The 13,602-nt window shown below is 36.7% G+C and overlaps 1 protein-coding gene across 1 annotated transcript; it reads right to left on the bottom strand.

The window, feature by feature from the left end:
* Positions 1–3,199: 3,199 nt before the first annotated feature.
* Positions 3,200–10,835, bottom strand: LOC124891577 (N-terminal acetyltransferase B complex auxiliary subunit NAA25-like). The gene is made up of 4 exons (XM_047403289.1): positions 10,570–10,835; positions 10,283–10,439; positions 10,064–10,182; positions 3,200–9,985 (listed from the first exon to the last, which is right to left on the bottom strand). The coding sequence occupies exons 1-4, from the start codon at positions 10,714–10,716 to the stop codon at positions 9,848–9,850; spliced, it is 561 nt and encodes a 186-aa protein (XP_047259245.1). The 5' UTR covers positions 10,717–10,835; the 3' UTR covers positions 3,200–9,847.
* Positions 10,836–13,602: the final 2,767 nt, after the last annotated feature.

Consider the following 13,602-nt stretch of genomic DNA (forward strand, 5'->3'; position numbering starts at 1 on the left):
AGGAAGGTCTGGAGGACGCGAATTAGGGCAGAGGACTAGGGCCAGTTTGAGTCGCTAGTGTAGGGAATTACTTGGTGGGGGTTTTATTCCTGTTATGAGTCTGTGTTCCATGTTTTATTACGAATCTGTGTGCTTTCCTCTGTTTTATATTACTTATGGGTGCCGTATTTATGTTATGTAATCTTGTGTTGTGCTTTACTATGTGTTTGTGTGGTATCTCGTGCCTTGAGCCGGGGGTCTATCGAAAACAGCCTTTCTACTTCTTCAGAGGTAGAGGTATGGACTGCGTACATCTTACCCCCCAGACCCCACTAGGTGGGAATACACTGGGTTTGTTGTTGTTGTTGTTGTTGTCTATGATACTATCCCATATCACCACCTCTTTGTGTTTATTTCCCAATGACATACCAAGGTACACTGTTGGAAGTTTCTCCATCCTACATCCCAAAATGTATGCTAATCTTTTTACCTGAGCCACATCTTTGGTGGGAAGGTTAGAATTTTTCTTCCAGTTTACTGCTAGCCTTGAAACTACCTCAAAACTATCAGAAGAACACTGATAACCTTGATATGTTCTTCCTTTGCTTCACAGAAAATAACTGTGTCATCACTCATCAGCTCACAGTAAATGGCATATCTACATATCAACTCCTAAAAGACTGCCTATTTTGAAGCCCTTAAACAAGGAGTTCTGAATGACCACTCTTGTCATGTAATCAAATCCTTCAATGGCTATAATAAATAGGAATGGAGATAAGGGATCTCCCTTTACCAAAATAGAGAAACTGACAATTTTAATACAGGCTCCAATCCCAATTCAACCATCTCTCACCGAATCCCATCTACGGAAGAGTATTGCGAAGGAAATCCCAATTGACGTGGTCATAAGCCTTCTCAATATCTAATTTACACATAATCTTGGGGATGTCTCCTCTCAACCTGGCATCCACACACTTACGGGACATGAGGGCAGCATCCATGATTTGTCTGCCGAAAGTCGTTTGGTGCTTGTTGACCAGTTTGTCATCACTTTCGTCTTTCAGACAGCAATTTTGCTATTATCCTATATATTCCCCCTATTAAACTTATAGGTCTGAAACCCTTAAGTTCAACTGCCCCTTCCCTTTTTGGTATGAAAGCAACATATGCACATTTAGACTCTTCTCAAAAACCTGACTCTCATATAAGTAATTGATGGTGCTCAGTGCGTCTTCCTTAAGTAACTCCCCAAAAATTGTGGTAGAAAGTCGGAGGAAAAACCATCCGGACCCGGGGCCTTATCATTTGCACAAAGCTTGATTTCTCCAGCACCTCCTCCTACTCAAATTACATTTGTAGCCACTCTTACTCCTCCATGTTGATGTTACCATATCCTTGTGGGTTGAGATATGGCCTCCATTGTTCTGTTTCTTTATATAGCTTTTAATAGAAACTAATAATTTAACATTTTATCTCACTACGATCCGTCACCGCACCTCCTTTTGTTTCTAGCCTATCGATGGAATTAAATCTTTTATGAGTTGTGGCCATTGTGTGGAAATATTTTGTGTTCTTGTCCCCTTGCTTAAGCCATTGTACCCTACACCTTTTCAGCCATGCTATTTCTTCATTTTGGATACCTGCTTATACTCCTTGAGTAATTGAACTATACTTCATCCTCATATAGGTCTTCGATCTTGAAATTTCCCCAGGCTAGTTGATCAAACACCTTTTTCTTTTTCTGCCTCCAGTTAACCCTATTTTCAGTCCCCGTTGTTTCGGCTTTTGTTTTAACAAATTCAATCTTGAGGCAAAGATAAAGGATGGGGTTCCATTTATAGAAAAGTAGGACCACCATTCCTTTACCTTGTCCCTGAACGCCTCTACTTGCATCCGACAAAGCTCAAATTTGAAGTAAGGTCTCTTCATATTTAGCTCACCATGTGTTAACAAAATAGGATTGTGATCTAACCCCAATCTTGGAAGAGAACATTGTATGATCTAAGTGAATGTTTCATCCCAATGATGATTGTACAGAAACTTGTCAATTCTGGAAGCAGTCAGGTGGTTATGTCCTCTTCTCAAAGTAAAGGATCCTCCAAATAAAGCAGGATCAATTAACTCCATATTATTAAGTCAGAAAATCTAGGCATAGCTCCTGTAATTTTATTTTGTGGTCTGGCAATCTCTTAGAAGAGTATCTTGTGACATTAAAGTCACCTCAATTCACTCATGAGCCTGTGCAAATGCTCCTTAAAGCAGTCAAATCCCTCCATAGGTCTGTTCTAATCGCTTTGTTGCAATTAGCATATACTAAGCTTAAAACCCAGCTTCTATTCTAATTTACACCTTCAAATATGCAGGTGATAGTTGCCATGTCGCCTCTACAACTTAAACCCTTCCTATATCTCCTATGCTACAATACTACCGTGAGAAATATAGGAGAAAAATATTATTGAATTGTTATATCTACACTATTATAAAGGCCCTATTTATAGACACTATACTAATTCTTTTCCAACTAGGAAACTACTACACTATAATCCTTATCCAACTAGGACACTATATTAACAATCCTTTTTCAACTAAGACACTACATTGCAATCCTTTTCCAAGAAGGATTCTATTTACTATTTATGTTCCTACTCTATTTCTAATACTCCCCCTCAAGCTGGTGCATACAAGTCATATGTACCTAACTTGTCACAGATGTAATTCATACGAGGACCGGTGAGGGACTTAGTAAAATTCTATGCAAGTTGATCACTTGACTTCACAAATTTTGTAACAATATCTCCTGAGAGTTTCTTTCATGAAACATTGAATTTGATGCGATATTGATACGGGCACAATCATGACGATGGACGTTTTTGAGTATTCTGAATGCAACCGAGGGAGTGTGCAAATTGAAACGTGAAGAAGGGCCTTGGTGTGCACAAGGCCGCCCCAAAACACACTCCATGGGCGCCTATTTTGTGCCCTTTTCATTAAAGGACTCTTTTGTCTTTTTACCTCTTAATGTAATAAGTCTATAAATAGAACATGATAGGGTTTTAGTTTATCAGTTATTGAATGTTGATGTAAGAACACAAAGAACACCTCTCTTGAGAGAGAGAGCCTCCCTAGGCCGAAACTAGGACATGAGGAAGTGTGGAATCACTTGTGAATGTGTATTACTTGGAAACGTTGGTGCTTGAGAGGTGGATTCCGATCTTGTGCCTTCGTAAGGGTGTGGTGTTGCTATTGTAAGTCTTAGGGGTCCTTAGATTTAATACATTTTTGGGTTCTTAACCTTGTAATAGTGTATGTCACACTTTCTATCTTTACATTTCATGTCTTAGTTTGTGATGTCTAGTGAACCCGTGTGTTTTTGTTGAGTCTTGACATCTTGTAACGTTGGATTGTTGTTATCCTAGTGTTGTTCTTCTTATCATAATGTTGTTTATCTCTTGTTATTGTTAGTCATTTTCACCTTGTTGGAGCCGAGAATTGCGTTTGTGTTGCTCTTGAGTTTCCCTTTGTTTGTGGACTGTTTTTGGCTTGCTTTTTTATACGATCCAAGTTGTTTTTGTATCAGATATGAAGGGCCTTTAATTATCACACACAAGTTTCATCTTACCGATTTCTTCAAATTTTAGTTCTCTCAACAACTATTTGATCCAAACTAGCGCACAAATTGCTACTGTCATTACTCGATATTCTGCTTATACACTAGATCGAGCAACCACACTCTGTTTCTTACTCTTTCTTACTCTTCCATGACACTACATTACCACCGACTAAAACACTATATCCGAAAGTAGAACGTCTATCACAAGGTGATCCTGCTCAATCAGAGATTGTGTATCCAACAATCTGCTCATGACCTGGATTCTCAAAGACTAGCCTTTCACCTAGAGATGACTTTATATATCGCAGAATGCGAACAACTGCATCCCAATAACTGTCATATTGTCATATGGAGAATCCATAAACTGACTTACAACACTAAACGGATATAGGAAACATCAAGTCTGATCACTGTGAGATAATTCAAGTTTACCAACCATACACCCATATCATCCAGGTTCACTAAGTGGTTCCCCCTGTCTTGGCAGGAGTTTGGTATTTGGATTCATAGGAGTGTCAATAGGTCTACATTCCATCATTCCCGACTCCTCAAGAATGTTTAAGGCATACTTGCGTTGAGAAATAACAAAACCTGATCTGGACTGAACAACCTCAATACCTAGAAAATACTTCAGCCTGAGGTCTTTAATTTGGAAATGCTGAAAAAGATGTTGCTTCAAAGTAGTGATACCAACTTGATCATTGTCAGTAATAGTGATATCATCAACGTAAACCACAAAAAAAATTACATAGAAGTGGAGCAGAATGTGGATAAAACACATAATGATCTACTTCACTACGAATCATGCCAAACTCCTGAACTACTGTACAAGAAACTTTCCAAGCCAGGCTGACTGTTTTGGATCATAAAGTGACGGCGCAATCGACACATCAAACTACACTCCCACTAACAAAACCAGGTGATTGCTCTATATAAACCACCTCCTGAAGGTCTCCATGTAGAAAAGCAATCTTAATATCCAACTGATAAAGAGGTCAATGTCGAACAGCAACCACGGATAGAAAAAAAACGAATAGATGCGATTTTAGCCACTAAAGAAAAAGTATCACGGTAATCAAGCCCAAATATCTAAAAATATCCTTCGGTTCCTTCGCCAACAAGGAGAGCCTTAAGACAATCAATTTGGCCGTTCGAAACAACTTTCACTACATAAATCCAACAACCAACAATCGATCGATTTACCTGTAAAGAATGTGGATACATAATTGAAGAATATTTTTCTCCTTGTTTCTCACATGATATCGGGGCCTACTATATTGGTAGGGAGTCAAAAAAGCTTCCGTGGCAGGCGGGCCGTGATTACTCATATAGCCGCCTGTTTGGTAGGGAGTCAAAAAAGCTTCCGTGGCAGGCGGGCCGTGATTACTCATATAGCCGCTTGTTTGACCAATGGCTATGTTAGCAGAAATTGAGCCACCAATATATGAATGAAAAAACAATCATGCTGAGAAGTACTGATTTGAGAAGCATCCAAGAAAGAAAAAAACAGTCATTGTGCATTTTTCTAGCGACTTCTCAGATTTGATTTGTGTAGCACCGTACTATTTTCAATGACTCCTCATATTTTATTTGCATAGTTCCTTACATCTTTATGGTGACTCCTTCGATTGGATTTGCAGAGTTGTGAGTCCTTCCTGTGACCCCTTAAGATTTGATTTACGTAGCTTCACTTTTTATCAATTTTGTTTGAAAACCAATACCACCAAGAGGTCCGGTGTCTCCTAAGACCAAACCCAACCAGCACACATTGCAATTGACCTCCCATGCGCCGCCCAAAAGGTCATCAGCTCACACGCGTAAGCCTATTTCAACTAACTTTTTGATGACTTTTTTGTTCGAGATCTATCCGCCTCTTCATTCTGAGACGACCCATGCAATTTATACCAATTTTCCAGCAATGGATCAACTTTTTTATGACATTACTTTTTCAACCACCTTTTTGGTATGTTCCTTCGCAACAGAGTTTGTCCAAACGTCCCCTTAGCAATTTTCTTGCAAATAAACGTCCCCTTAGCAATTTTCTTTCAGATATCTTCACCAAGTTCCCCCACTGGTCCTTGTATTAATTAAATCACTAACAAGCTCGGTACATATGACGTATATGCACCAGCTTGAGGGTAGTGTTAGAATAGTAGGAACAAGAACAGTATATAGACTCCTACTAGAAAAAAACTATAATGTAGTGTCTATAAATAGGGTCGCGGTGCACTAATGTAGATGCATAATTGAATAATATTTTTCTCGTTAATCTGAGGAGTGTCATGATTATGGTTATTGTAGGCGTATCAAAGTTGAGGAGGTCAAGGTGGCTATTCGCAGGATGTGTCGGGGTAGAGCGATGGGGCCAGACGAGATTCAAGTGGATTTTTGGAAGAGCACCAGCGGGGCAAGTTTGGAGTAGTTGACAAGGTTGTCTAACATCATTTTTAGGGTGGCAAAAATGCCTGAAGGGTGGAGGTGGAGTACGATGATTCCATTATATAAGAACAAAGGAGACGTCCAGAGTTGCAACAACTATAGAGGTATTAAGTTGTTGAGTCATACTATGAAGGTTTGGGAAAGGGTGGTAGAGTTGAGGCTGAGAAAGACCATGACTACTCCGAGAATCAATTCAGTTTCATGCAGTTTGCTCGACTACTAAGGCTATTCACCTTGTGAGGAGATTAGTGGAGCAGTTTCGGGGGAGGAAGAAGGGAAGAAGGACTTGCACATGGTGTTTATTGATCTTGAGAAGGCTTATCACAGAGTTCCCAGGGAGATTCTGTGGAGGTGCCCGTGGCGAACACTAGGTCGATTCAAGACATGTATGATGGCGCGAAGACTCGTGTGAGGATGGTAGGTGAAGATTCGGAGCACTTTTCGATTTTGATAGGGTTACACCAGGGATCGACTCTTCGCTCTTTTTTATTTGCCTTGGTGATGGATGTTTTGACGCGACATATTCAAAGGGAGGTGCCTTGGTGTATGTTATTTGTTGATAATGTGGTACTGATTGACGACACTCTAGGAGGAGTTAATGATAAGTTGGAGTTTTAGAGACGACCCTAGAGTCTAAAGGATTTCGGTTGAGCAGGACCAAGACCTTACTTGGAGTGAAGTTTAGTGATGTGTTGCAGGAGGCTGATGTAGTTGTGAAGCTGGACTCTCAGGCCATTCAGAAGAGGGAGAGTTTCAAGTATCTGGGGTCTATGATTCAGGGCAATCGTGAGATTGACGAAACACATCGTATTAGGGCAGGGTGGTTGAAATGGAGGCTCGCTTCAGGAGTTTTATGTGATAAGAAGGTGCCCCCGAAGCTTAAAGGCAAATTCTACAGAGTGGCAGTCTGACCGGCTATGTTGTATGGAGCGAAGTGTTGGCCAGTTAAGAACTCCCACATCCAAAAGTTAAAGGTGGCGGAGATGAGAATGTTGCGATAGATATGTGGCCATACACGGAAAGATAGGGTGAGAAATGAGATTATTCGAGAGAAGGTGGGAGTGGCTTCAGTGGAGGACAAGATGCGAGAAGTGAGGTTACGTTGGTTCGGCCACATAATGAGGAGGGGCTCTGATGCTCCAGTGTGGAGGTGTGAGGTACTAGCTATGGATGGCTTTAGGCAAGGTAGAGGTAAGCCGAAGAAATATTGGAAGGAGGTGACTAGGCATCACAGGGAGGGAGCAGTTACATCTTACGGAGGACATGACACTTGATAGGAAGGTGTGAAGAACAAAATTAAGGTAGAGGGTTGAGGGGTGGGAGTTCGTCAATAACTGTAGGGGAGCATTCTTTATTTGTGTGTGAAGTTTCTTGTTCGTGGTATTAAGTGATTATGTTTCGAATATAGTTTTTAGTATTATCTTGTGGCTATAGTATTATCTTGCAGCTAGAGGTGTTAGTTTATTTTGCATACTGTACTAGTTTATATGCATTTATGTTGTGTTTGTTATACTACTATCGGTCCTAAGCCAGGGTCTATCGGAAACAGCCTCTCTACTTCACCTGAGGTAGTGGTATGGTCTGTGTACACTCTACCCTCCCCAGACCCAACTATGCGGGAATACACGGGGTATGTTGTTGTTGTTGTTGTTGTGTTATTTCTCACACAAATCTTGTGAATTAATACCTTTAACATTGCATCCCTATTCACCGTATCCTCTATTTATGTGATTAGATTAATTTTCTCCAATTTATGCATTAGCTCCAAATGTTCTTCTATGTCCCATTCTTGACAATTAATAGTACTCCACATGCAACCACTTTATTACTAATGAGGTTGTCAATTGAAAAATATTAGTCAGGAGCAAAGTGTAACTTAGATTTTGGATTTAGGTAGCAATAGAGGACTTAGGCAATGACGCCCATTGTCTCTACAATGCTTTTTTCTGCTCATGAAAGGAGCTCCAATTGTTAAGAGTTTCCTATCCCAGGTGGATATTGAGTATTGAGTGGGGTTGAAGTTAAAGGTTAGATTGATGAAGAAATTTCAACACCACACCTCTAACTTGTGGATAATAATTTGACTTTTTGTGAACCTCAATAACATAGATGCTTAAGACCTTTATTTGGTTTGAGACACTGTTTAGGAACTAAAGCTACTTAGAGAAGTACAAAATATATGTTGGTTAGCATAAGGATCTAAGTTAGTGACCAAATTCACATTCTTTTATATACTTGGACAGAATTTAATTCCAAGTTCGATTTTGGTTTCTTATCTCGATTTTGGGAGCATTTGGTGTCAATTTTTGGTGATTTTGGTGGTTATTAACTCATTTTTGAAAAAGGGTAACAATCTAACCTAGCATTTACTAATTCCCCACTATTACATCATTTATTTTGTTTTCAAAGTGAAAAATAATGTTTAAAAACTGGAGTTGTGTTTGGCCATGAATACAAATTGGAGTATTTTTTTAATTCTTGTGAGTGATTTGGAGTGAAAATAGCTTTTACGTGTTTTCCAAATTCATGAAAATGAAGTTGAATTCAGAAAGTTCCTAAATTTTATAGTCAAACATGTTTTTCCATATCTCAACTTCGGAAAAAAGTAAAAACTTTTCATGGTCAAACGCTCCCCCTCCCGGTGGTAATTATCACGATATAGTATTGTATATAAGGAGAATAATGGAAAATGAACTTCACACTTAAGTGACTGAATTAGTTTTTTCTCTTATCAAAAAATTCATTTTCGAGAAGATAATTTCAACTATTCAAGGGATTCAAATTGTGAACATGTTACCGGAGATGATATTTTGGTTGATGAAATTATTTCAATATTTGAATATCTTGAATTTGAAAAAAAAAATTCTCCAAGGACACCATTCAAAATATTCACAAATGACTTCATCAACCAAAATATTCTCTTTGAAAACATTTTCAGCCATACCATGTATACCATGATTCATCATTTCCCCAATTGACGTAACCTAGTTTTTGGATTTTTAAAGCCGATGTAGCCATTATTACTCTACTAGGTGTTACATGCTCGAAAGGCAGTGGAGATTCTTCAAAGTTCATGGTGAATTGCTCTTTTTCACTAGCACCGGATTCTAGCTCTTTTATCATTTATTATCTTTCTTCTTCCTAAACAGCTTGTGAAACTTTCCAGACATGTTGGTTCCCTCACGGCTTTGGGATTTTTGGGTGGTGACAGAGTGTTGACGAAAAGGTTATAGTTTTTTGAAAAATATTATTGGGGTAGAAGAATCAATATTTACTCAAAAAGGGTAGAGTCAAAGTGATAAATTTAAGCTTATTTAAACTTTTCAAACATTCTTAAATGCTTCTTATCATTGTTCTTAATATCAGCTATGAAATTCACCCATTTGGAAACTTGACCTTGATACATAACATTACGAAACCTGAATGAGTGAATGTGTTACTTTTTCCACGTTTTCACAAGTCATTCAACAAGGCATATGTGAGCTTTGCAAAGCATAGCTGATCACAAACCCAAGTGGAGGAAGAGAAATGTGGTAGATCAACCACCAATGTAAGAAAAATCTAACTACAATGAATCCTCTTAACACCAATCCTTGCACAGAGCAGAATGACTATGAAGGATTCATATAATATACCATAGCTAATTGGGTATCGAAGCGTAGTCGATTACTTGATAGACTTGCTGAAGCCACTCCAACTTGTGAGAAATAAGAAAATAGTTGCCAATGAGTTTCATCTAATGCATAAGATTAGAATTAGTTTTTCACCTAAAAGGAACTTAAGAAAGAAGGCTAGAAAACAAATGGAACAAGACCTGAATTATCTTTCTGGTGGTGGAACAAAACTATTGAAAAAGATAAGAGTAGGAACTAAGGATAGAACCTGCAATTGAATGCTGCATACTGCCCAAAGCAGGAACCTTTCTTCACCAACAATCTTGTACATTTTAATAGCTATCTAGAAATTGTTAAAAAAATGAAATGTAAGCTTCAGTTTCCAAAAACAAACTTGTACTTAAGAATAGATGGTGTGAACCTGTTGTTGCTTGACGAAAGAATATTCACGCACATAGCAGTTGAAGAGACCCATCATTAGATCGAGGTTATTTGGAAATTTTCCGCAAGCATACTCGTAGCAACTTGTTGCGATATCCACTGTCAAAATATTACAAAAAAAAAAAGAAATGAATCCAAAACATTGTTGAGTCAAAGAATGACCATTTGAGTCCAAGACCACAAAACACCAAATACTGACAGTGGTCAAGTCGCTGGAAAACAATCTGTAGAGTGCTGAGAGTAAGATCATCAATCAAGACAGAGTCATTAGTGTACAAAAGCTCTTTGGCACTTAAGCAAACCGAAAATGCTTCTTCAGCTTTTCCCATCCTTTCCAAAACCAAAGCTTTAAGTGCCTGCACAAGGCAAGATCGTTAGCAGGTGAAACATCCTATACGAATGTCATAGCTAATAATAATAATCTACTTTGGAATATTTGAAATAAGTATTGAAAGGAGAGAATAGCAATTAATTGAAATAACTTGCCAGAGCATATGGAGAATTGGGGTATTTGGAGAGAAGAGTGGTGCAGTGCTTGAGAGCATTCTTGAGCTGGCGAGAATCAATGGCATCCCAGATGGGTCGAATTCGACGCTCCGGTATGCCACCGGCTAACCCCAACTTAGACGCCATGAATACTTTCCCCCTCTGATGGATGTAGGTAGGTTATGTTTTCTGAACCAATTTCAGTGTCGGCCAGCCTCGGGAGAAAACCTAGTTCGTGCTATGCTTATTTTATTTATTTTATATTTATTATTATTATTACTTAAGTCACAGAGTATTCTAGTGTATCCGTGCAACCTCAAGCGTTGTCCTACTTTTAAGGGGGGGGGAAGGGGGCATTAGAATTTTTATTTATTTTTTTAAAAAATTAATTTACTTTAGTAAAAACTAGTAAATTTACCTGCACTTCGCACGGTTTAAAAACAAATGACAGTTGACCAATTATTTAGTAGCCTTCATCTTATTCTTCGAGACAAATAACAAAAGAAATATAATAAGCATTGAAAATATAACATGGAACCTAAAAAACTAATGTAACTATTTGTACAAAGATTTACTATGTTTATTTATAGAACTGTAATATGAAAATACTAAATATATGTCATGAATATGATTATTAATTATTTAATAGGTTATGATAATAAAAAAAAATGAAAATAATGGTCATTTCACATTAGAGAAATTTTAAAAAAGAATTCAAACTTCTTAACATTACATATTTAATATAATTTAGAGAGTCAGAAGAGTTTTTTTTTTTTTAACTTTTGTTTAATGTTTAATATAGAACATAAATGAAAATAAATAGAGAAAAATTCAAAAAAAAAAAGTATTTCGTAGCCAATGAAAGATGTCACATCAAATTTTTCTATTTTTGATATATAATATTTATTGACACTCCTTGTCTTCTTCATGTATTTTTTTTTATTTTAACACTCCTAAATAAAAATTTTAACTCGGTCATTATCTCACATACATTTACTCAATGAACAAATAAAAAATTGGTGAAATACACCCTTTCGGCATAAGATGAAACTAAAAAACTAAAACTAATAAGAAAGAATAGCCCAAAAGCAAAAACTTATTTTTGAATATCACAATTGCAAAAAATCAAACATGAAGTAGAACATGTATATAATCACATAGAATTATAATTGCTCAAAGTGATAAAAAGTAAATGAAAATTGTCATAAAGTAAATGAAAATTTGTGTCAAATAAATAAACACAAATTATCTTATTTTTAGTTTTATGCTTAGATTGTCTTCTTAAAAACCTTCATAATATCTCTTGAATAATTCAAATCAAGATACATGCTCAAGAAGAACAATTATTTCTTTTGATTTTTAGATCCAATAGACTAAACAAAAGTAGAATTGTGGGAGAGTTAAAACTTGAGCTCAAAATATATACTCAACATTATTACTATATGTTGAACCTTGAAACCTGAAAAGGCTATGATGCAATTGAAAAGGCACGTATGCAGCTTAATGATTTATTATTTCAATTCAATTCTTGCAACTTTAATGACCCATTAAAATGTAAATATTCTTTCAACTTTGGTGACCCACTATAATTAGTTTTTGATGGTTTTAGTTATTAAAGAAAAAACTTAAAAAGATCACAGTATGGATGGTGGCTTTAGAAGCATGTCACGTCATTATTTTCACATTCTTCTTTTATATATAGATATAGATTTTAACAATAAGTATGAATAAGTAATTAGTTTACACATTTTTTTGGCAAAATGATCTTCTGGACCCCTGTACTATGTCGATTTTGTAAGTTGGACACTTCTACTTACATGTTTGTTAGCTGGACCCTGAACCCACTAAAAAATAATATTTCAAACCCTTTGACCGTTGACTTTGCCTATATGACATTAAAATGCTGACTGAGACTTAGAGAGTGTAGTCACTCGCCTGGAGTGCGAGTGGGGGTCAATTTTTGACTAATTTTATATTAAAATAATTTTAAAAAATTAAAATAATATTAAAATTAATTTTTTTTAAAAAAATCTCTTTTTTCTCCATCTTTTTAATTTAAAAATATTTTTAAAACTAATAAATTTAAAAAAAAAACTTCCCCACCCCAGCCCCCGTCCAGCCCCTCCTCACCCACACATCCCGTCCAGGCCCCCCACCCCATCCCAGCTCCCGTCCAACACCCCCCATTCCCCCAAACCCCCGCCTTCTCCCCCGCTGTCCCCACCATTTCCCCAACCTTCTTACCTAAGCCCCTTTCCCCATCCCAACCCCTCTCCCCCGCTGCCCCACTAGTTCCCCAACAACAAAGAAACTTTCATTCAACCAATTCACAAGAAATTTAAGAATTCCCAACATTGAATTTTAACCAATTCACAAAAATATTCACATTGAATTTCAAGAATTCCAATATTCTTGAATTACCCAAATCACAAAAAATCCCAAGAAACATAAAAATTGAATCTTTACTTTAAATTTCAAGAATTTTCAACTTTCTTGAATTACCCAAATCACAAAAAATCCATAAAAATTGAGTTTTTACATTGAATTTCAAGAATTTCAAACTTTCTTGAATTACCCAAATCACAAAGAGTCTAAAGAAAACATAAAAATTCAAGTTTCTTAAATCACTAGGGCTGTGCAAAAACTGAACCGACCGATAAACCGAACCGATAAAAATGTTATTGGGTTATTGGTTTGGGCTGTTGGATTATTGGTTTGTTATTGGTTTTATAAAAAAATTTATTGGGTTATCGGTTCGGTATTAGTTTAGGCTAATTGGGTTATCGGTTTAACCGATAACCCAATAAGAATACACTAAAATTACTATTTTACCCCTATTTATTTTTTTATATAAATATTTATATTATTTATATATATTAATATTATATATATATATATATATATATATATATTGGTTTAATACGTAATTTTATTAACCAAGGGTCAACTGACCCGACCCAACTTGACTCATCATATCTAAATATATCAATTAAATATCTAGTAGGGTTTCTGAAATGAGAAACTAAGAAAATC

The sequence above is a fragment of the Capsicum annuum genome, unplaced genomic scaffold (assembly GCF_002878395.1).
Source record: "Capsicum annuum cultivar UCD-10X-F1 unplaced genomic scaffold, UCD10Xv1.1 ctg3773, whole genome shotgun sequence".
Taxonomy (NCBI): Eukaryota; Viridiplantae; Streptophyta; class Magnoliopsida; order Solanales; family Solanaceae; genus Capsicum; species Capsicum annuum.

What these genes read in the sequence shown, in the direction of transcription:
- LOC124891577 (XM_047403289.1), bottom strand. Translation starts at nt 10,716, where the DNA reads ATGGCGTCTAAGTTGGGGTTAGCCGGTGGCATACCGGAGCGTCGAATT. An exon ending in CCAATTCTCCATATGCTCTG is followed by an intron (nt 10,440 to 10,569) that starts GCAAGTTATTTC and finishes TGCCTTGTGCAG; the next exon opens with GCACTTAAAGCTTTGGTTTT. An exon ending in CTTTCGTCAAGCAACAACAG is followed by an intron (nt 9,986 to 10,063) that starts GTTCACACCATC and finishes AACAATTTCTAG; the next exon opens with ATAGCTATTAAAATGTACAA.